The sequence below is a fragment of the Haliotis rufescens genome, unplaced genomic scaffold (genome assembly GCF_023055435.1).
Source record: "Haliotis rufescens isolate VD_foot unplaced genomic scaffold, xgHalRufe1.0.p SCAF_35, whole genome shotgun sequence".
Classification (NCBI taxonomy): Eukaryota; Metazoa; Mollusca; class Gastropoda; order Lepetellida; family Haliotidae; genus Haliotis; species Haliotis rufescens.
Window position 1 is genome coordinate 1335973 of NW_025964057.1, and position 24900 is coordinate 1360872.

The 24900-nt window shown below is 43.8% G+C and overlaps 1 protein-coding gene across 2 annotated transcripts in view; it reads right to left on the reverse strand.

The window, feature by feature from the left end:
• Positions 1 to 6498: 6498 nt before the first annotated feature.
• Positions 6499 to 24900, reverse strand: part of LOC124134388 (sodium- and chloride-dependent glycine transporter 2-like) — a 45496-nt gene continuing 27094 nt past the window's right edge. For both annotated transcript variants that reach the window (XM_048381070.1, XM_048381069.1), the window contains exons 10-15: positions 24365 to 24477; positions 19009 to 19140; positions 12394 to 12493; positions 10516 to 10616; positions 9378 to 9530; positions 6499 to 7802 (exon numbers count right to left, since the gene is read on the reverse strand). In XM_048381070.1, the coding sequence (XP_048237027.1) occupies positions 7599 to 7802; positions 9378 to 9530; positions 10516 to 10616; positions 12394 to 12493; positions 19009 to 19140; positions 24365 to 24477 (803 nt within the window). In that variant the 3' untranslated portion in view covers positions 6499 to 7598. The remainder of the gene's footprint in view (positions 7803 to 9377; positions 9531 to 10515; positions 10617 to 12393; positions 12494 to 19008; positions 19141 to 24364; positions 24478 to 24900) is intronic.

Below are 24900 nucleotides of genomic sequence, written 5' to 3' on the forward strand. Positions count from 1 at the left end.
AACCTTATAACAATACCAATCAAGGGAAGATAAGTATGTTTCGTAGACCAAACATTGGGAAAGACCTTTTATTGATCAAGTCATCTGAAACGTACGTTTCTTTAGTGTGTGTGTGTGTGTGAGTTTGGTTTAACGCCGCTTTTAACAGTATTCCAGTTATATCGCGGCGTGTCAGCTTAATGTAGGAGGAAAGCCCGAAGTGATGCAGGTCTCAGACGTTTACCACTTCGGTGAAACCCATGAGCACGGGTATGGTGCTGACAAACCTAGAAACATAATTGGGGCGAACCGGGATTCGAACCCACAATCATAGGTTTCTGGCGTGCCCAAGGGACGCAACTCTGCACAGCGAATCGCGGCGCCTAAGACGACTGGGCCACCCGTGCCCCCACGTTTCTCTTTAGTACGCTCCCCTCTCGTCTCGCATGGTTGTTCGCCTCCTTACAATAATCCGCCAACATGTTCTGTTGATTGTCATCTTACACCTAGTGTTTATTGTGTGTCATTCCCGGCAGTCCAGACATAATTGACATATAATTGACGTCGAATGCTATCCAGGCATTGATGTTATTTCATAATTGACGCCGAATGCTAGTTTTATGATGTGCCACGTCACTCCAGACATTATTCTCCGGGCATCCATCTGTCATGCTCCGTTATACGTGCGTGTATGTACACAGTATCCTTCGCGTACCCACTTCATGCGACGAGGTGCTCAGCTCGTCTTTCAGTTAATCCAATGGTCATATTTAAAAAAAGCTTGACGTTTTTTGTATCTGTTATCTCAGGGCATGTCAGACAGTTGTAAGTAGCGTCAGTTGTTTATTGAGGGTAGTGTTACGTCAAGCTTTTAGCTGCATCTGCGGCAGTTTGTCCTCCGCCGCACTAGCGGTTAGTCAACACCTTCTACAAACAACCTGAAAAACGAAATGTCATTTTTTGTAGGTCTTGACAGGGGACATGGCAGACAGCCTCCTTGTCGGTAGATCGTTTTGTGCACCTGGATCATTGTGATATATACAAAACATTTGTAGGAGCTATCTTACACTGGATACGTTGACACAAACACTTACTGTTTATGGAAAGAGTTTTGTCGCTTTTTTAACATAGCATGGTCTTATGACAAACATCCAACATGACCAACTGGCCGTATGGTACGCGCCATATATACTGATATGACGTTAAGATTACTTTCTCCACAAATATACGTGTGTGAGGTCATACACACAGCTGGTTCACACCGGAACAGCTCTGGGGGACGATGCCTTGCCTACATTTGAACGAAGTCCGCTTAGTTGCCTTGGAAACGAAAACTCTGATAATTAGAAATAGCATGAGTAGCAAAGGCACATGTGTGATATGTCTGATTTGCATGCAAAGTTTCATGCGAAACGTTGAACAGCTGAAGACGAACAAGCCTCTCATTTGAAGATATGGCCGACATGTAGCCTTGGAAACGTAAACAATAACTTGTTTCTACATTTTTTATAGAATATCAAAGGGAAGCAGTTCGGTTCCTGTGTGTATACAAAGTTTCATCATTAACTGTGACCAGCGAATGAACTGTGCCCCAGAAACGAACCCGACGTTCATGTCTTTAGGAGCCCGACTTGTTGCCTTGGAAACCAAAAAATAAGAACTTATGAAATCCTGCATATCACTTTCAACATTTTCCTGGTATGTATACAAAGTTTCACTTAATCCGCCAAAGAGGACCCTGCCTTTTCTTTATCTACATCAAATAATAAACAATACACGCCGTATCTTCGAAGAGAAATCGAGGGGAAACATTCGAAACAATTTTGAAAACAAAACCTGATAAAAAGTATATGTCTGTACACCAGTTCAGGAATGTTAACTATCATTATTACCCCGAGAAGATCCGGGTTATAATTGATCTTCAGCAACCCATTCTTGTTGTCAGTGGTGACTAGCGATATCCTGTCATCCCCTTTAGCATAGCGTGTCATCCTCATAGCGTAGATCCTCATGGGGTCAATCAAAGGCGTGTCTGGTCCAGACTCGATAATTTACAGAGCGATGTCAATAGCTGTTATATTGCGCAGTGTGAGTTGAACAACAAATAAACAAACCATTACTCCTCCGTGGCCACTGAAACGTACATTTTCTGGCAAATGTTTGTGTAGGTAAAAATATCTCCCTCTTATTAATTTTATCGAATATCTTATATAAATGCTGTAATTCTGGGCGCCTTTAAAAAATGATTTAATATATACTCCACATTTTACGTTAAACCAAAAGGTTAAAACACGCTTTGAACAAATTGATAATACATGTATTTTCCATTCAATTACCCACAATAAAAAAGCATCATCATAGACTCTATAGAGAATAATCTGGTATAAGAATCAGGGATGGTATTCTAATCCACCCAGGACGGATCACACACGAGGTAAGCGCATTTCACTTTGACAATGGAAGACATGTTAGCGCTGTAAACACCATCACCACCACCACGTGAGTAGGTAGGGGGCGCGTTTACTTGTATGGTGTGACACTGGTATTAAGGTGTAGTGTTTACTGCGTAGTACTGTACAAAGCAGGGATACATCTGGGGTATCCCATGACAACACTTTATGCGGATCACCGACTGTGTACAAGACGCCCTGTTTCTACGTCGTGTAAACAGCGGGCGTCAATAGACGTCTTAACCCTATTGGTCTCAGTTTATAAACCTGTGATTAAGTGCGACCTCACGCAGCAGGGACAGTCGAGCTGAAAGTGAGTGAGTACGGTTTTGCGCCGCTCTTAGCAATATTCCAACAAATCACTGCGGTGTCACACATTTTACCCATGAGGGGGATCGAACCCGGGCCTTCAGCGTGACCAAAAAACGCATTAACCACAAGGCTACCCCACCGCCCCTCGAGTTTTCAGACAGCTAGATGATGTATGTTTGTAACATATGCGAAAAATGATATTCAGTTGGGTATTTTTCTATTGTCATTTAGACCTCCCGTTTAATACATACTACACAAAAGAAGTGAAAGAACTCCGACTCTTTCATATAATGTTCTTTAATTTATTTTGAGCAGTATTTCAGAGCATTTATTCACCTGATGAAAGAATAAATCTATACTCCGAGACGTTATGTTCCTCATAACAAAGAAGTTGACACCCATACATTTTCTTCCTTTTTCAATACCTGCTCTGAAAGTAGGAGACAAACAATTGTTTTGGACCCACAATAACTTTTTCTACAACATCCTGTATGACCAGTGAACAATATTATTGGGAGGGGTGGGGAGGGGGTAAAATCGGATGGCAAATGATCATATTTCCATCATTTTCGGGAACAGATTATTTTTTCTGAATGACATCCCTCGCCGCGAATAGCTGCAAAATTGCTGATGCGGCGTTAAGCAATATTCACTCACTCACTCACTGAATGACATCCAAGTCTTTAGAATATCTATATAATTCCGTACTTTTTTATGGCTTGTACCACATCATTTGGTTTAATAACTCGAATACGTCAATGCAAATAACCAAGTCGGATGTAGTAATGACTTGGGGCGGTCGGGTAGCCTAGTGGTTAAAGCGTTAGCTCGTCACGCCGAAGACCAGGGTTCGATTCCCAACATGGGTACAACGTGTGAAGCCCATTTCTGGTGTCCCCCGCCGTGATATTGCTGGAATATTGCTAAAAGTGGCGTAAAACCGAACTCACTTAGTAATAACTTCACGCCAGTCTGCAGCCGCAGCCAGAATAGGGTGAGACCATGTGATGTCATGTTAAATATGGCCGACTTGAAGGTTCAGTAGATCTACTGAGATTGATTTGTTTGTTTGTTTGTTTGTTGTTTAACGCCACACTCAGCAATATTCCAACTATATGACAGCGGTCTGTAAATAATCGAGTCTGGACCTGACTCATGATATCATGAGCATCGATCTCCGCAATTGGGATACGATGACATGCATCAACTAAGTCAGCGAGTCTGACTACCCGATTCAGCATGTCGCCTCTTACAAACATAGTTGCCTCTTTTGGCAAGCCTGGGTTGCTGAAGACCTATTCTACTCCAGATCTTCACGGGTCCAACTGGGATTGAGGTCACAATAGAGTTAATACTCCAATACAGATATATATTAATTATATCAGATATATGTTTAGATACACACCACTGTAGGGAAATACTGGCGTCCATGTGATAAACTTTAATATTCAGGACAAAACGATATCCTACTTCACGGCAGTGGCTGTAGAGCAAACTTCATTACTTGATTACATACTGATGAATGCATGATTGTGTGTATTACGATGAAAAATCCGAATTTCAAATTCAATTCAATGTTTTTAACAGGGAGTCAAATTCACCCAATTGTGTTTTTAACGATGAACCAGTTACATACTTCAGTCACCATTTTATGCTACAGTGTTAAGAAAAGCGACAAAACCCTTTCCATATTCATTAGAAATCTGACCCGTGAAGATTCCGGGGTAGTATAGGTCCTCACCACCCTATGCTTGCCGTAAAAGGCGACTATGCTTGTCGTAAAAGGCGACTCACGGGATCGGGTGGTCAGGCTCGCTGACTTGGTTGATATATGTCATCGATCCCAATTGGGTGGATCGATGCTCATGATATCAATCACTGGATTGTCTGGTCCAGACTCGATTATTTACAGATCGCCGTCATATAGCTGGAATATTGCTGAGTGCGGCGTTAAACAACAAACCAACCATTAGAAATCTCTCTGCTCAAAACAGAGTCGACTGTACGATTCCGGTTACACCATGAGCACGTGTTCATGAATCACTTTCAAATAGTGACGATACCAGGTGTTCTGTCCCACCGGTGACACCATCACAAACACATGCAAAGGCAAGTGAATTGTTCGCCTGAAAGTTACATCTATTAGTTAAGTTTCTTCTGATATTCAAACCCTGTGTGTATACATGTAGTTATGGCCCGCGATACACGGTGTAGGGATCGCGTGAATAATCACCTCCTTACAGGGTAAGCTTGTTATTGAATATACAGTAAACTACGGTTATAACGAACTCCAAGGGACCACTTATTTTAGTTCGTTATAACCGTAGTTCGTTATAAGCATATATACAGCATATTTACAACAAATGGCCGGGACTAAAAAGTAAGTTCGTTATAACCGTAGTTTACTGTAGTGTATGAGATAGCATGAAATGCATGCCTCGAGTCCTCCCCGGCAATCCTGGATTCAGAGACCTGCTTAATTCTGACAAATATGCTAAAATCATCGATTTGCACAACCACCTGGTTATAATTCCGTCTTGAGTGAAGCAGTATCTTTAAATCTCGATGAATGAAGGCCATTCCCGATATACAAAGTCCTCCATCACCGTACTCTCTACTTAAATACTCTTAGTGTATCTGTCCCGCTTTCACAGACGCCGAGGTATTGAAGTAGCACACCCGTTGAGGCGTTCTCTTCACTTACAGGGGTATCAGTATCACATCATGCGTGTCGGGTCTCTCAGTTTGAAGTGGATATTTTATCGGACAGAAAGGCAATAAACTGAACAACGTATTCACTGTGTGCCCTGGATCCAGATATGTCAGCCGTCCCATGAGAATAAAACACCCACAGATCTGCGTGAAGGCGCTATTCTTACATTTCATACTCAGGGTGGGTAAGGTTCAAGTCACGAAATTACATTGTACGAACCGGGGGCTCGGGTGGCAAAGTCGTCCAAGGCGCCGCGATTCGCTGTGCAGAGTTGCGTCCCTTGGGCACGCCAGAAACCTATGAATCCCGGTTCGCCCCAATTATGTTTCTAGGTTTGTCAGCATCATACCCGTGCTCGTGGGTTTCACCGAAGTGGTTAACGTCTTAGACCTGCATCACTTCGGGCTTTCCTCCCACATTAAACTGACACGCCGTGATGTAACTGGAATATTGTTAAAAGCGGCGTTAAACCAAACTCAGTCACTCACTCACATTGTATGAAACAGCAACTCACAATACGGATGTTACATACAATTATAGCTAAAATGGATAGAATTATCATTAAACCGCCCGCATGTTATCAGAAATGAGCGGGCCACTGTAACTTGATTATGCCCTCATATTGCTTGTCGATGGGCCATTATCGCGCCCGTTGTTAGGTGACGTCATAGGATTGGGATAGGTGACGTTACGTTCAATAGTGACGTTATCTGGTTTGTTCTAAATTTATGACGTTTCCGTATTTGTAAAAGTGGGTCAGTGACATTGCAATAAATGTTTCAAACCCGATATTGTTCTTTCTTTTTATTTCATAACAAATTCCATCCATTTCAGCTATAATAACGGTAACGCTCTTTTTCAGGGCATTATCATTTGCAGAAGCCCGCGGTCTTTTCAACTGGAATGGAAAACCTGGGCTTCTGCAAATGATAATGCCCTTAAAAATAGCGTTACCCTTATAATGATGCATAAGAAAAATAATAAGAATAATCCTCGTATCACATCAGCACTCTAGACACACTAGACACAATAATGTATAAATGTATTTTATTCAAAATTATAGTTCATTATCGAAAGAAAATATACACTGGTGTTTGGCTAAAACAAACAAGAAATGAAGTATTTGATCGGCATTCAGATGTGACACATATAAGGAAGAGAATTTATGGATGTCAACTTCTTTATTATGCGGAACACAACGTTTCGGAGTATATGCTTACTTACCTGATGGAGTAACTATATACTCCGGAAAGCTGTATTTCTCAGAATAAAGAAGTTGACATCCATAAATTCTCTTCCTGTACAAGAAATGATTTTTTGATGGAGATGTATTTGATACGACATCATAGTTGTGTTTTGAACCATAAGCCTAGTAACGTTTTGCTAACGTTTGTAATTTTTGAGGCAAAACTAATTTTCAAGTGTATATTTGCTTTTGCCCGGCAGTGTATTACAGTAGTTACATAAATAGTCTTAACACATCTGCCCTTGCCGTGCACTCGTGATGCCCATACATGCATTGATGTTTACAATTACGTGCTACATCATATGAATGCATGATTGTAGTAAGTCTGTCGGTAAAGAAGAGGCGATCAATCTCTGTTTGCGAGAGTTTCGCTGTGATGGATAAGGTCCGAAGTTTAAATATGTAGATGTCGGGTTTGATTCCCTGGGAAATGTAATTTAATCGTCGATTCATCTGATTTAACCTTGTCCCCATTCTCTACCCATATTCGCATTTGCAAATGAAAAATAAACACTTCTTATGTGCGCATTCTGTTCTCAGATTGAGGTGGGTGATTGGTCCTGGCAAACAGTTCCCCGGCTGGTACTATCAGAGCTCCAAAAATGCCAAACTATATTTCAAACACCTTGTACGTCCATCGTCTGTTCAATCGATAATGATTAATTGGTCGTCATTGGTTACATTATGTATTTTCGCCACATTGGTACAATGTGTAAAGCCCTTGACAATGCTTGAATATTGCCGAAAGGCACAAACCATACTCACTCACTCACTCACTCACACACCAGCTTGTATAACGTATTGTGTAAAAAGTTGCTAATCATTGGTGAGTTAGCGCTGTGACCCGTATGTTGAAGATTGCTGCAAACATGATCGTGAAGGTCAGGATGAAATCAAATCAAAATTTAGTTGTTCGATCTGTGTCCTCCAATATATCTTTACCAACAGCCATTTCTATATCACTGTTTGGAAGACTGCCATTTTTCGTTTCGGTTTCGCCATCTTGCTGGAATGCTGGGTTGGTAATGGCGTATTTGCCCGTCCGATGTGCAGGTTTCGCTGGGCCCCAGCTGTCAGTCGGCTTCACAGCATTTCTGATGGACTAGAACAGTAGAGCATGTACTCGTTTGTTTGTTCGTTTGTTTGTTTGTTTGTTTGTTTGTTTGCTGTTCAAGCCCGCACTCAGCAATATCCGAGCTATATGACGGCGGTCTGTAAACAATCGATTCTGGACGAGACAATCCAGTGATTAACATCATGAGCATCGATCAACGCAAATGGGAGACGATGACATGCATCAACCAAGTCAGCGAGCCTGACCACCCGATCCCGTTAGTCGCCTTTTACGACAAGCACAGTCGCCTCTTCCGACAAGCACAGTCGCCTCTTACGACAAGCACAGTCGCCTCTTACGACAAGCACAGTCGCCTCTTACGACCATTACAGTCGCCTCTTACGACATGCACAGTCGCCTCTTACGACAAGCACTGTCGCCTCTTACGACATGCACAGTCGCCTCTTACGACAAGCACAGTCGCCTCTTCCGACAAGCACAGTCGCCTCTTACGACAAGCCCAGTCGCCTCTTACGACATGCACAGTCACCTCTTCCGACAAGCACAGTCGCCTCTTACGACAAGCACAGTCGCCTCTTACGACAAGCACAGTCACCTCTTCCGACAAGCACAGTCGCCTCTTACAACAAGCACAGTCGCCTCTTACGACAAGCACAGTCGCCTCTTACGACAAGCACAGTCGCCTCTTACGACATGCACAGTCACCTCTTCCGACAAGCACAGTCGCCTCTTACGACATGCACAGTCGCCTCTTACGACATGCACAGTCACCTCTTCCGACAAGCACAGTCGCCTCTTACGACATGCACAGTCGCCTCTTACGACATGCACAGTCACCTCTTCCGACAAGCACAGTCGCCTCTTACGACATGCACAGTCGCCTCTTACAAGCACAGTCGCCTCTTACGACATGCACAGTCGCCTCTTACGACAAGCACAGTCGCCTCTTACGACAAGCAGCTCATCTAACCAGGATCTTCACGGGTGGTAGAGCATGTAGACAGTCACAGGGAGGGTTATGCCTTCGACTATCTTACTGTTCAAAATTCAGTGAAATTCACTGTTGACAATTGCGACTTTGATTATTTCACAAAGCGTCTCTACGTTAAGCATGACTGACTTCGCTAAGTGTAATGTTAAGTTTACACAATCAGATGACGTTTTTAGTGTATGTGGATTCAGTATTCCCTGAGAACTATAGTCTTACAAATTTTCAAGCCTGGGAAAACACACCATCAACTATATAATTATTTAAATAACACTCATTTACATAAGGCATCAACATTCTTTAAACAAATATGGTTGTTGTTGTTTAATAGCTAAACGGTTGTCTCCCTTGGTTTCTGTTTTTTGTTCCCGCCGTGTTATGGCTGGAAATTGCTAAAAGCGGAGTAAAATCCTCACTCACTCACTTACTCACACTTGTGTGATTTTGTTGGCTGTGTGTTATCTAAATCTGACGGTTCAGATCGTTTATATATCACCAACATCTTGTTTATCTGAACACTCACTAAACTTAGAGATTGTAGTAAGATTGGTACTTCCACAGCATATGGAGGGAAAGAAGTTACCCTAGTGATGGAAACTTTCTATTGTACTCACGCCATGCCTTATGATCTGTATCACCATGGTAACGAAGATGACACCAATGGGCACGCTCACCATCACCCATCCAACATCTTGGGCCCACGGTGGGAACATATAGTCGCCATAGTAACTGGGGCTATACTGGACGAAGGATACGACGATCATCACCTGTAGAACACACAGTGGGTTGCAGATGCTCAACAACTAGCGGAGATGTGGACATTATTTGAAAAGAAATATAATTTCTTGATAAACCTCAAATGTTGATATATATTTATCAGCAGTTGGGTACATTTCTAAAGAGGGAGTGCGCGATGCAGTCTAGGGTCATTTCCAGGCGTGGGGCAAGACATGGTATTAGTCATGAGACATGAGCTGGGGGGCTAACAAAGTGGTGTATCGGGGCCTTAGATTAAACAATTGAACTATGCCTGTACCCCTTAAGTATGTAGTGAGTGAGTTTAACGCCGCTTTTAACAGTATTCCAGTTATATCGCGGCGTGTCAGCTTAATGTGGGAGGAAAGCCCGAAGTGATGCAGGTGGCAGACGTTTACCACTTCGTAGAAACCCACGAGCACGGGTATTGTGCTGACAAACCTTGAAACATAATCGGGGCGAACCGGGATTCGAACCCACAATCATAGGTTTCTGGCGTGCCCAAGGGACGCAACTCTGCACAGCGAATCGCGGCGACTGGGCCACCCGTGCCCCCCCCCCCCCCCCCCCCCCCCCCCTTAAGTATGTAAGTTAGTATGTATGTAAGAACTTATGGGGGACTGCATCGTGTTTGTTCCATGATACTCAAAATAATATAGTCATCTCTTCAAATTACTTAGCATCAATGAGATGTGGACTAACACAGGGTAGTGTAGTTTGTTGGTTTGTTGTTTAACGCCGCGCTCAGCATTATTCCAGCTATATGACCACGGTCTGTAAATAATCGAGTCTGGACCAGACAATCCAGTGATTGACATCATGAGCATCGATCTACGCAATTGGGACACGATGACATGCATCGCCCAAGTCAGCGAGCATGACCACCCGATCCCTTAGTCGCCTGTTACGACAAGCACAGTCGCCTGTTACGACCTTCTCTATCCGGATCCTCACGGGTCTAGTTTAGTAAAGGTTCACGTCTGTGTGGCGTCTTACAATGATGGCTAGGGGCGTGACGACCAGCCACGTGGCCTGCCAGTAGTAGTTGGGCTGGAACCCCAGCATGAGTTCCACATCTCTACAGAACTTCTTTAACCCTGCAATCACAGACATCATGTAGAATATAACAAACACAATAACTGTATGACGTATAACGTATAACGTCAACGCCAAATCAACGTCAACGGCAGGCCTCGATTATCCGAAAAAAACAAAAAGGCGTAAAAGGCAAAATAGCGGTGAAAATTACATGAATGGATCACTGAAAATCATTAATGACAACATATATGTGTGTGTATGCGAGTGTGCGTGAAATATATTGCTTGTGGTAGTATTCTAATAAATTTGTGAAAATCATTTATTACAACATATATTATGTGCGAGTGTGCATGTGTGCGTGTGTGCGTGAGTGCGTGTAATATATTTCTTGTGGTAGTACTCTACTAAATGTGTGTCGGTGAAATGAATAAAAAAATAAGTACTTCTGAGTTCCAATGTTAAGTTTTAGCAGTAAAAAGAGCACATATGTAAGGGAAAATAGTAACAGTTTGAATGACACTACCACAGAAGATTAACACATTGGTGTGTAGCGTATGAAGAATCACAAGAAGGTTTCCGGTATTCGGCGGTTGACAATATTTTTATATACTCGTCTATAAGTGAAAGATACCTAAACTACATGTGGATTTTACCAAAGCGTTCGACAGTGTCTCTGATAAAAGATAATATTTGTTCAATCAACAAATGAATAATCAGTAAAATCTTGTGTGAGGTTTAATAATTCATTTTCTGAAACCTTCAGTGTCCATGTTGAGTCCGTCAGGGTTGAGGCTTAAGCCCTTATTTATTTCCCATGTTTATTAAGAAGTTTGCCATCTAGATTGAGGAAAGTTGCCAACCAGAAATCCAGTTGCATGCTGTTCTGATACATTTGTTTCTTTGTTATTCGCAGATGATATTTTATCATCCAAAACTGGCTCCCACAGGAGATATCGCTTTGATTAGATCAAGCGATATCTACACTGTAGATATCGCTGCAATGAAATTACATCACAATGCTTTGAAGACAATTGTGACGTCACCGGTTACCATGACGTCACAATCAAATGACATCACTAATGGCTCTGCTACTGAAGCTGTTAGCAGTACTTTTTACACTGAAAACACTGCTAATTACTGTCTACAAATTGAAAAAGTGGGAAGAATGATGTTGGATGATAAATAAAATCTCATCCGAGTGTCTTTTGATATCAAATATATCAACACTCGTTAATAAAAGTGGGAAAAATCCTCGGCAAGACTCGGAATTTTTCCGCTTTTATCAACTCGTGTTGATATATTTGATATCAAAAGACACTCGGGTGAGATTCTCTATATCCCACTTTCAGATATTATTGTGGGTTTGCAGAAACCGAATTGACACTTTTGAGATATATTGCATTGAAAATGTATTGGATGTTTCAGATCAAACTTAAGTTAATGGTTTCAAAAAGGGAGGACGTCTATTGAAAAACGGATTCACAAAGGCACTTGACTGTAGTGTGTATATTTATTGAAATATTAGGCGTTATGTATTCTAGAAATCTCTCGTGGTCCAGACACTTCGAAAATAAATACAGTTTTATAAGGAAAAGGCTCTATTTTGCATTTTGAAGTCATTATGTAAAGAAGATACTCTTAGCGATCTGTATTTTAGAACATTTGACATGAAAATAACCCTACTATTGTTTTATGGATCAGAGGTATGGGGGTTGTATCAAAATGATCAAATGGAAATTTTACATATGTTGCATCAGTAGAAGCTATTACAGACGCAGACTGGTAGGCATAGAAAGGTATACACTGTACCATTTAGTGCACCCATTAAAAACTTACCATACACCCATATGACGGCGACCAGCTCACACAGGCAGATTAACAACAGTGCGTAACTGGCACAATAGTCGTTCATCAGTGTCAGTACCCAAATTCCACCCTGAAAGTCAGGTGTAACAGTTCATTAGTGTTAGTAGCTGTATACCACCCTGAAAGTCAGGTGTAACAGTTCATTAGTGTAAGTAGCTGTACACCACCCTGAAAGTCAGGTGTAACAGTTCATTAGTGTTAGTAGCTATACACCACCCTGAAAGTCAGGTGTAACAGTTCATTAGTGTCAGTACCCAAATTCCACCCTGAAAGTCAGGTGTAACAGTTCATTAGTGTTAGTAGCTATACACCACCCTGAAAGTCAGATGTAACAGTTCATTAGTGTTGGTAGCTATATACCACCCTGAAAGTCAGGTGTAACAGTTCATTAGTGTTAGTAGCTATATACCACCCTGAAAGTCAGGTGTAACAGTTCATTAGTGTCAGTAGCTGTATACCACCCTGAAAGTCAGGTGTAACAGTTCATTAGTGTTGGTAGCTATATACCACCCTGAAAGTCAGGTGTAACAGTTCATTAGTGTTAGTAGCTATATACCACCCTGAAAGTCAGGTGTAACAGTTCATTAGTGTTAGTAGCTGTATACCACCCTGAAAGTCAGGTGTAACAGTTCATTAGTGTCAGTAGCTATACGCCACCCTGAAAGTCAGGTGTAACAGTTCATTAGTGTTAGTAGCTATACACCACCCTGAAAGTCAGATGTAACAGTTCATTAGTGTTGGTAGCTATATACCACCCTGAAAGTCAGATGTAACAGTTCATTAGTGTTAGTAGCTGTATACCACCCTGAAAGTCAGGTGTAACAGTTCATTAGTGTCAGTAGCTATACGCCACCCTGAAAGTCAGGTGTAACAGTTCATTAGTGTTAGTAGCTATACACCACCCTGAAAGTCAGATGTAACAGTTCATTAGTGTTGGTAGCTATATACCACCCTGAAAGTCAGGTGTAACAGTTCATTAGTGTTAGTAGCTATACACCACCCTGAAAGTCAGATGTAACAGTTCATTAGTGTTAGTAGCTGTATACCACCCTGAAAGTCAGGTGTAACAGTTCATTAGTGTCAGTAGCTATATACCACCCTGAAAGTCAGGTGTAACAGTTCATTAGTGTCAGTAGCTGTATACCACCTTGAAAGTCAGGTGTAACAGTTCAGTAGTTTTAGTAGCTATATACCACCCTGAAAGTCAGGTGTAACATTTCATCAGTGTAAGTAGCTGTATTCCACCCTGAAAGTCAGGTGTAACAGTTCATTAGTGTTGGTAGCTGTATACCACCTTGAAAGTCAGGTGTAACAGTTCATTAGTGTCAGTAGCTATATACCACCCTGAAAGTCAGGTGTAACAGTTCATTAGTGTCAGTAGCTGTATACCACCCTGAAAGTCAGGAGTAACAGTTCATTAGTGTTAGTAGCTGTATACCACCCTGAAAGTCAGGTGTAACAGTTCATTAGTGTCAGTAGCTATATACCACCCTGAAAGTCAGGTGTAACAGTTCATTAGTGTCAGTAGCTATATACCACCCTGAAAGTCAGGTGTAACAGTTCATTAGTGTCAGTAGCTATATACCACCCTGAAAGTCAGGTGTAACAGTTCATTAGTGTCAGTAGCTATATACCACCCTGAAAGTCAGGTGTAACAGTTCATTAGTGTCAGTAGCTGTATACCACCCTGAAAGTCAGGTGTAACAATTCATTAGTGTCAGTAGCTATATACCACCCTGAAAGTCAGGCGTAACAATTCATTAGTGTCAGTAGCTGTATACCACCTTGAAAGTCAGGTGTAACAGTTCATTAGTGTCAGCACCCAAATACCACCCTGAAAGTCAGGTGTAACAGTTCATTAGTGTCAGTAGCTGTATACCACCCTGAAAGTCAGGTGTAACAGTTCATTAGTGTCAGTAGCTGTATACCACCTTGAAAGTCAGGTGTAACAGTTCAGTAGTTTTAGTAGCTATACGCCACCCTGAAAGTCAGGTGTAACAGTTCATTAGTGTTAGTAGCTATACACCACCCTGAAAGTCAGATGTTACAGTTCATTAGTGTTAGTAGCTATACACCACCCTGAAAGTCAGATGTAACAGTTCATTAGTGTTGGTAGCTATATACCACCCTGAAAGTCAGGTGTAACAGTTCATTAGTGTTAGTAGCTATATACCACCCTGAAAGTCAGGTGTAACAGTTCATTAGTGTCAGTAGCTGTATACCACCCTGAAAGTCAGGTGTAACAGTTCAGTAGTGTTGGTAGCTATATACCACCCTGAAAGTCAGGTGTAACAGTTCATTAGTGTTAGTAGCTATATACCACCCTGAAAGTCAGGTGTAACAGTTCATTAGTGTTAGTAGCTGTATACCACCCTGAAAGTCAGGTGTAACAGTTCATTAGTGTCAGTAGCTATACGCCACCCTGAAAGTCAGGTGTAACAGTTCATTAGTGTTAGTAGCTATACACCACCCTGAAAGTCAGATGTAACAGTTCATTAGTGTTGGTAGCTATATACCACCCTGAAAGTCAGATGTAACAGTTCATTAGTGTTAGTAGCTGTATACCACCCTGAAAGTCAGGTGTAACAGTTCATTAGTGTCAGTAGCTATACGCCACCCTGAAAGTCAGGTGTAACAGTTCATTAGTGTTAGTAGCTATACACCACCCTGAAAGTCAGGTGTAACAGTTCATTAGTGTTGGTAGCTATATACCACCCTGAAAGTCAGTTGTAACAGTTCATTAGTGTTAGTAGCTATACACCACCCTGAAAGTCAGATGTAACAGTTCATTAGTGTTAGTAGCTGTATACCACCCTGAAAGTCAGGTGTAACAGTTCATTAGTGTCAGTAGCTATATACCACCCTGAAAGTCAGGTGTAACAGTTCATTAGTGTCAGTAGCTGTATACCACCTTGAAAGTCAGGTGTAACAGTTCAGTAGTTTTAGTAGCTATATACCACCCTGAAAGTCAGGTGTAACATTTCATCAGTGTAAGTAGCTGTATTCCACCCTGAAAGTCAGGTGTAACAGTTCATTAGTGTTGGTAGCTGTATACCACCTTGAAAGTCAGGTGTAACAGTTCATTAGTGTCAGTAGCTATATACCACCCTGAAAGTCAGGTGTAACAGTTCATTAGTGTCAGTAGCTGTATACCACCCTGAAAGTCAGGTGTAACAGTTCATTAGTGTTAGTAGCTGTATACCACCCTGAAAGTCAGGTGTAACAGTTCATTAGTGTCAGTAGCTATATACCACCCTGAAAGTCAGGTGTAACAGTTCATTAGTGTCAGTAGCTATATACCACCCTGAAAGTCAGGTGTAACAGTTCATTAGTGTCAGTAGCTATATACCACCCTGAAAGTCAGGTGTAACAGTTCATTAGTGTCAGTAGCTATATACCACCCTGAAAGTCAGGTGTAACAGTTCATTAGTGTCAGTAGCTGTATACCACCCTGAAAGTCAGGTGTAACAATTCATTAGTGTCAGTAGCTATATACCACCCTGAAAGTCAGGCGTAACAATTCATTAGTGTCAGTAGCTGTATACCACCTTGAAAGTCAGGTGTAACAGTTCATTAGTGTCAGCACCCAAATACCACCCTGAAAGTCAGGTGTAACAGTTCATTAGTGTCAGTAGCTGTATACCACCCTGAAAGTCAGGTGTAACAGTTCATTAGTGTCAGTAGCTGTATACCACCTTGAAAGTCAGGTGTAACAGTTCAGTAGTTTTAGTAGCTATACGCCACCCTGAAAGTCAGGTGTAACAGTTCATTAGTGTTAGTAGCTATACACCACCCTGAAAGTCAGATGTTACAGTTCATTAGTGTTGGTAGCTATATACCACCCTGAAAGTCAGATGTAACAGTTCATTAGTGTTAGTAGCTGTATACCACCCTGAAAGTCAGGTGTAACAGTTCATTAGTGTCAGTAGCTATACGCCACCCTGAAAGTCAGGTGTAACAGTTCATTAGTGTTAGTAGCTATACACCACCCTGAAAGTCAGATGTAACAGTTCATTAGTGTTGGTAGCTATATACCACCCTGAAAGTCAGGTGTAACAGTTCATTAGTGTTAGTAGCTATACACCACCCTGAAAGTCAGATGTAACAGTTCATTAGTGTTGGTAGCTATACACCACCCTGAAAGTCAGATGTAACAGTTCATTAGTGTTAGTAGCTGTATACCACCCTGAAAGTCAGGTGTAACAGTTCATTAGTGTCAGTAGCTATATACCACCCTGAAAGTCAGGTGTAACAGTTCATTAGTGTCAGTAGCTGTATACCACCTTGAAAGTCAGGTGTAACAGTTCAGTAGTTTTAGTAGCTATATACCACCCTGAAAGTCAGGTGTAACATTTCATCAGTGTAAGTAGCTGTATTCCACCCTGAAAGTCAGGTGTAACAGTTCATTAGTGTTGGTAGCTGTATACCACCTTGAAAGTCAGGTGTAACAGTTCATTAGTGTCAGTAGCTATATACCACCCTGAAAGTCAGGTGTAACAGTTCATTAGTGTCAGTAGCTGTATACCACCCTGAAAGTCAGGTGTAACAGTTCATTAGTGTTAGTAGCTGTATACCACCCTGAAAGTCAGGTGTAACAGTTCATTAGTGTCAGTAGCTATATACCACCCTGAAAGTCAGGTGTAACAGTTCATTAGTGTCAGTAGCTATATACCACCCTGAAAGTCAGGTGTAACAGTTCATTAGTGTCGGTAGCTATATACCACCCTGAAAGTCAGGTGTAACAGTTCATTAGTGTCAGTAGCTATATACCACCCTGAAAGTCAGGTGTAACAGTTCATTAGTGTCAGTAGCTGTATACCACCCTGAAAGTCAGGCGTAACAATTCATTAGTGTCAGTAGCTGTATACCACCTTGAAAGTCAGGTGTAACAGTTCATTAGTGTCAGCACCCAAATACCACCCTGAAAGTCAGGTGTAACAGTTCATTAGTGTCAGTAGCTGTATACCACCCTGAAAGTCAGGTGTAACAGTTCATTAGTGTCAGTAGCTGTATACCACCTTGAAAGTCAGGTGTAACAGTTCAGTAGTTTTAGTAGCTATATACCACCTTGAAAGTCAGATGTAACAGTTCATTAGTGTCAGTAGCTGTATACCACCTTGAAAGTCAGGTGTAACAGTTCATTAGTGTTAATAACTATATACCACCCTGAAAGTCAGGTGTAACAGTTCAGTAGTTGTAGTAGCTGTATACCACCCTGAAAGTCAGGTGTAACAGTTCATTAGTGTCAGTAGCTGTATACCACCTTGAAAGTCAGGTGTAACAGTTCATTAGTGTCAGTAGCTGTATACCACCTTGAAAGTCAGGTGTAACAGTTCATTAGTGTCAGTAGCTGTATACCACCTTGAAAGTCAGGTGTAACAGTTCAGTAGTTTTAGTAGCTGTATACCACCTTGAAAGTCAGGTGTAACAGTTCATTAGTGTTAGTAGCTGTATACCACCCTGAAAGTCAGGTGTAACAGTTCATTAGTGTCAGTAGCTATACGCCACCCTGAAAGTCAGGTGTAACAGTTCATTAGTGTCAGTAGCTGTATACCACCTTGAAAGTCAGGTGTAACAGTTCAGTAGTGTTAGTAGCTATATACCACCCTGAAAGTCAGGTGTAACAGTTCATTAGTGGAAGTAGCTGTATACCACCTTGAAAGTCAGGTGTAACAGTTCATTAGTGTCAGTAGCTGTATACCACCCTGAAAGTCAGGTGTAACATTTCATTAGTGTCAGTAGCTGTATACCACCCTGAAAGTCAGGTGTAACAGTTCAGTAGTGTCAGTAGCTGTATACCACCTTCAAAGTCAGGTGTAACAGTTCAGTAGTTTTAGTAGCTATATACCACCTTGAAAGTCAGATGTAACAGTTCATTAGTGTCAGTAGCTGTGTACCACCCTGAAAGTCAGGTGTAACAGTTCATTAGTGTTAATAACTATATACCACCCTGAAAGTCAGGTGTAACAGTTCAGTAGTTGTAGTAGCTGTATACCACCCTGAAAGTCAGGTGTAACAGTTCATTAGTGTCAGTAGCTGTATACCACCTTGAAAGTCAGGTGTAACAGTTCATTAGTGTCAGTAGCTGTATACCACCTTGAAAGTCAGGTGTAACAGTTCATTAGTGTCAGTAGCTGTATACCACCTTGAAAGTCAGGTGTAACAGTTCATTAGTGTCAGTAGCTGTATACCACCCTGAAAGTCAGGTGTAACAGTTCAGTAGTGTTAGTAGCTGTATACCACCCTGAAAGTCAGGTGTAACAGTTCATTAGTGTTAGTAGCTGTATACCACCCAGAAAGTCAGGTGTAACAGTTCAGTAGTGTTAGTAGCTGTATACCACCCTGAAAGTCAGGTGTAACAGTTCATTAGTGTCAGTAGCTGTATACCACCCTGAAAGTCAGGTGTAACAGTTCATCAGTGCCAGCACCCATATACCACCAAGAAAGTCAGGTTAATACAGTTTGTTATTGTTAGAAATCCCCCTAACATCCTGAATTACACTCGCGAGATAACATCAATACAGGTAACACACATAGGACTTCATACAGTGAATACTCATCGGGTGATTTAGTATTCGGCGTTACCTTTGTGACAAGTGGCAAACCCAGTAGAAAACCGGTCAGATGACAGAATAAAGTAAATATTGTTCTGTGTCTGCGCAGAAAGGCGGGGAATTCGTCTATGATGGCGCTGATGATGGATTCCATCATTCCGAACTGAAAATAACAATCACAAACATTATGATGACACAGTACTGACATACATACGTTATGGGCATATTTGTCAATGTGATGTCGTTAGATTTTTCTGAGAGGGAAGTGATCACTACTGGGGTCTGTAGACCAGTATGTACTGGAGACTAATCTAATACCGAGGACACACTCGCTCGCTCACTCACTCCCTCGCTCACTCACTCACTCACTCCCTCGCTCACTCACTCACTCACTCACTCACTCACTCACTCACTCACTCACTCACTCACTCACTCACTCGCTCGCTCGCTCACTCACTCACTCACTCACTCACCCACCCGACCCCTCACTCACCCACCCGACCCCTCACTCACTCACTCACTCACCCACTCACTCACTCACTCACTCACTCACCCACCCGACCCCTCACTCACCCACCCGACCCCTCACTCACTCACTCACTCACCCACTCACTCACTCACTCACTCACTCACCCACCCACCCACCCAATCACCCACTCACTCACTCACTCACTCGTCTATACACACCAACGACTATTTCCACCCTGTGCATCGTATTGTGTCTTACATCCGACCCTATGCGTACCCCGGAACACAGGAGATATTCGCTAAACCCAGCCCGCCAGCGTACCTTGGAATGTGGAGAGACACCCTTGGAAAACGTGATTCAGAGATGTATTTATTTCATCCCCAGTCCAGGCATTGAGATATTGTATTATTGACGGCATGTGCTAGTTTTATGATGTGTCACTCCAGGCATTAAAACATTGTATTATTCTCCAGGATCTACCTGTCATGCCCTGTCATTCCCGCTTGTGTGTACACAGTATCTCTAACGTATCTAACGATGTTTCGTGACTGGTAATCTGAGAATATCATTGTAGCGATGTGTTCAGTACGTCTCTCAGTACGTTTAATGGTTATAGGTCAACACGCCATTTTAATAACACGGAGACCAAATAAAGGTGAAGGTAATACGATAAGCACTGGTGCAATGTGTGTACGAATGTCATTGTATGGATTGGTGGAGGTGGCTGGGGTGGGGAGATGGGGTGGGTGATAGGATGGAGGATGGGAGATTGGTGGGGTGGAGGTGGGGATGGGGAAGGGGCGATGGTGGGCGAGAGATGGGGTGGGTGGATGTGGGGAAGGGGCGATGGGGGTGGGTGATAGGATGGAGGATGGGAGATTGGTGGGGTGGAGGTGGGGAAGGGGAAGGGGCGATGGTGGGCGAGAGATGGGGTGGGTGGATGTGGGGAAGGGGCGATGGGGGTGGGTGATAGGATGGAGGATGGGAGATTGGTGGGGTGGAGGTGGGGAAGGGGGATGGGGAGATGGGGTGGGTGGAGGTTGGGAAGGGGCGATGGGGTGGGTGATAGGATGGAGGATGGGAGATGGGTTGGGTGGAGGTTGGGAAGGGGCGATGGGGGGCGGGAGATGGGTAGGGTGATAGGATAGAGGATGGGAGATTGGTGGGGTGGAGTTTGGGAAGGGGGATGGGGAAGGGGAGATGGGTTGGGTGGATGAGGAGAAGGGGGATGGGGGTGGGGAGATGGGGTGGATGGAGGTTGGGAAGGGCCGATGGGGGGCGGGAGATGGGTAGGGTGATAGGATGGAGGATGGGAGATGGGTGGGGTGGGGGTTGGGATGGGGGATGGGCGATCGGGGTGGGGATGTGGGTGATGAGGTAGAGAAAGGTCGTGGAAGATGGAGTTTGCAGATGAGGAGGACGATCGGGGAGTGTGATACATGTGGATGAGGCAGCTGGATGCTGCACTGGGTGTGGGATGTTTTCGTTCCACGTCAGCAGCAGACCGGGACATTGCAGGAAGGTCATCAACACCTTCTTCATGTCTCGACAAATTCCCCTTGAGATAACGTCAACAAAGGTCAGTTTAATGCAGCCCCAGATGTCATGATAACGCTAAGAGAGTGATCATAAGGGGTGTCGGCGACGAGATAAAAGGAGCTGTTTTCACCATTATAATACGACAAACAAGCGGCAGGAGTAGCCACCTGTGTTATGAGTCACAAGTTATGCCCAGCAAACGTTGTCGTAAATACCTCTGTGTACCTTACACGAGTGAAAACTATATAAGCTAATAGTTCCTTCATGAGATGAAGATTGTGTCTCAGGGAAGAATGTGCCCCCATCACGTAATGGGTCTCCAGTATGTCGGGGCAGAATGTGCCCCCATCACGTAACGTGTCTCCAGTATGTCGGGGCAGAATGTGCCCCCATCACGTAACGGATCTCCAGTATGTCGGGGTAGAATGTGCCCCCATCACGTAACGGGTCCCCAGTATGTCGGGGCAGAATGTGCCCCCATCACGTAACGGGTCTCCAGTATGTCGGGGCAGAATGTGTCCCATCACGTAACGGGTCCCCAGTATGTCGGGGAAGAATGTGCCCCCATCACGTAACGGATCTCCAGTATGTCGGGGCAGAATGTGCCCCCATCACGTAACGGATCTCCAGTATGTCGGGGAAGAATGTGCCCCCATCACGTAACGTGTCTCCAGTATGTCGGGGCAGAATGTGTCCCATCACGTAACGGGTCTCCAGAATGTCGGGGAAGAATGTGCCCCCTTCACGTAACGGGTCTCCAGTGTCTCAGGGCAGAATGTGCCCCCATCACGTAACGGGTCTCCAGTATGTCTGGGAAGAATGTGCCCCCATCACGTGACGGGTCTCCAGAATGTCGGGGCAGAATGGGCCCCCATCACGTAACGGGTCCCCAGTATGTCGGGGAAGAATGTGCCCCAATCACATAATGGGTCTTCTGTGTCTCAGGGCAGAATGTGCCCCCTTCACGTAACGGGTCTCCAGAATGTCGGGGCAGAATGTGCCCCCATCACGTAACGGGTCTCCAGTGTCTCAGGGCAGAATGTGCCCCCATCATATAACGGGTCTGCAGAATGTCGGGGAAGAATGTGCCCCCATCACGTAACGGGTCTCCAGAATGTCGGGGCAGAATGTGCTCCCATCACGTAACGGGTCTCCAGTATGTCGGGGAAGAATGTGCCCCCTTCACGTAACGGGTCTCCAGAATGTCGGGGCAGAATGTGCCCCAATCACGTAACGCGTCTCCAGTGTCTCAGGGCAGAATGTGCCCCCTTCACGTAACGGGTCTCCAGAATGTCGGGGCAGAATGTGCCCCCATCATATAACGGGTCTCCAGAATGTCGGGGAAGAATGTGCCCCCTTCACGTAACGGGTCTCCAGTGTCTCAGGGCAGAACGTGCCCCCATCACGTAACGGGTCTCCAGTATGTCGGGGAAGAATGTGCCCCCTTCACGTAACGGGTCTCCAGAATGTCGGGGCAGAATGTGCCCCCATCACGAAACGGGTCCCCAGTATGTCGGGGAAGAATGTGCCCCCATCATATTATGGGTCTCCAGTGTCTCAGGGCAGAATGTGCCCCCTTCACGTAACGGGTCTCCACAATGTCGCGGCAGAATGTGCCCCCATCACGTAACGGGTCTCCAGTGTCTCAGGGCAGAATGTGCCCCCTTCACGTAACGGGTCTCCAGTTTGTGAAGTCAGAATGTGTCCTCATCCTGTAATCGTGTAACCGTCCCCAGTACCCAGTATCTCGAGGCTGATTTCAACCACCCTGCCCCCCCCCCCCCCCCCCCCCCCCCCCCCCCCCCCCCCCCCCTCATATTATAGAGCGATACAAATTGATAATTACATGTTGTTATTTGACGTCAATACTTATGTAGTTGACACTGGGGGTCCATCCCAGATAACAGGAACTTGATCTGTTTACTCTTGATCTGTTTCCTCTCCCGCGGTAAACACATGAAGTGACACCCTTTCCTTCACTTTCAGGTCATGCATAATGTATTCGCATAAACACATTATATCTATGCAATACATCAGGGCTGAGAAGACACAGTAGAAATAGGCCATACTTAATGATTAATATGTAAAGGTTTGCCCTGGGCAATATTACAGGGATGTTGCTTTGTGTGAGTGTGTGTCGATGGTGTGTACCAGGCACGCCTACTTATCCTCATCTATTCTAGAAAGCTTTACTCCATGTATGTGTGTCTATGTGGCCTTCTAACGTTTCAAAACCCCGTCCTTCGTGGAGATTTCGGGCTAGGACAGGTCCTCACCAATAAACTCGTATGTGAGTCATATGCGACCTGCTTAACACCTGTCTGTAGAACCAGGACATGCTTAACACCTGTCTGTAGAACCAAGACCTGCTTCACACCTGTCTGTAGAACCAAGACCTGCTCAACACCTGTCTGTAGAAACAAGACCTGCTTAACACCTGTCTGTAGAACCAAGACCTGCTTCACACCTGTCTGTAGAACCAAGACCTGCTTCACACCTGTCTGTAGAATCAAGACCTGCTTAACACCTGTCTGTAGAACCAAGACCTGCTTAACACCTGTCTGTAGAATCAAGACATGCTTAACACCTGTCTGTAGAACCAAGACCTGCTCAACACCTGTCTGTAGAACCAAGACATGCTTAACACCTGTCTGTAGAACCAAGACCTGCTTAACACCTGTCTGTAGAACCAAGACCTGCTTAACACCTGTCTGTAGAACCAAGACCTGCTTAACACCTGTATGTAGAACCAAGACATGCTTAACACCTGTCTGTAGAACCAAGACCTGCTTAACACCTGTCTGTAGAACCAAGACCTGCTTAACACCTGTCTGTAGAACCAGGACCTACTTAACACCTGTCTGTAGAACCAAGACCTGCTTAACACCTGTCTGTAGAACCAAGACCTGCTTAACACCTGTCTGTAGAACCAAGACCTGCTTAACACCTGAGGCTACTACTGCTGTTATCTGTCATTCTTTGATATAGACCACGGACCTATATACAAGTCGGTGTATAGACTAATGATTAATACTGGGAATGGGGTTCTGAACAACCGAGGCAGCATTGTAAATTTCTAAATCCTTGAAAGTAGTTTCCTAAAGTAAGCTCGTATGAACTCATAAAGTAAGTTAAAAAGGTCTGACTGTGTGCTGGCTTTGGTTTGGACAATATAGTATACGTGTCACGGAATGTGGTAGTACGCACCCTATGGAACAGGGTAAACGGAAGTGACGTGGAAGCACGTGGAATGAAGTTGAACAAAGCATCATTCCACGTGCTTCCGCGTCACTTCCGTTTACCCTGTTCCATAGGGATGTAACTACCACATACCGTGGTATATGTATGTACGGGGGTTCTAGGACACCGCGTGACGCACCTGTGAGTCCAGTCCCAGAGCTACCAGCATGAAGAAGAACAGGAACGCCCACAGTGGGGCCACCGGCATGCGCGCAATGCCTTCTGGGTACACCACAAACACCAGCCCAGGACCTGGGGAACAAGACCGAGTGAGTGAGGTGAGTGGCGTGAAAGAGATGACACGATAATTCACCCTCCTGTCAAATACTATATACATGCTGAGAATAAACCCTTCAACTACTCACTCCCATCTGAACGTTACAACCCCCATACATAACAAACATACATGGTCCTTTCTAAGCGTAACGCCCCACATGTGTTATCAAATGGGAACGTTACGCCCCACACGCATCGTCTTATCTGATCGTTACGCCCCAGATAGTCCCATCAAAACACACCGAGCCCGATACCTCTTGCCATGTGAGTCTGCGAGGTTTAATTGTAAAACCGTGGTAACTATCTTGAGAATAATAAAACAGAAACATAACAACAAAACAAAACAAAACAAAAACAAAAATCATTATATACGGCCCACATACATAATTATATGTGAAA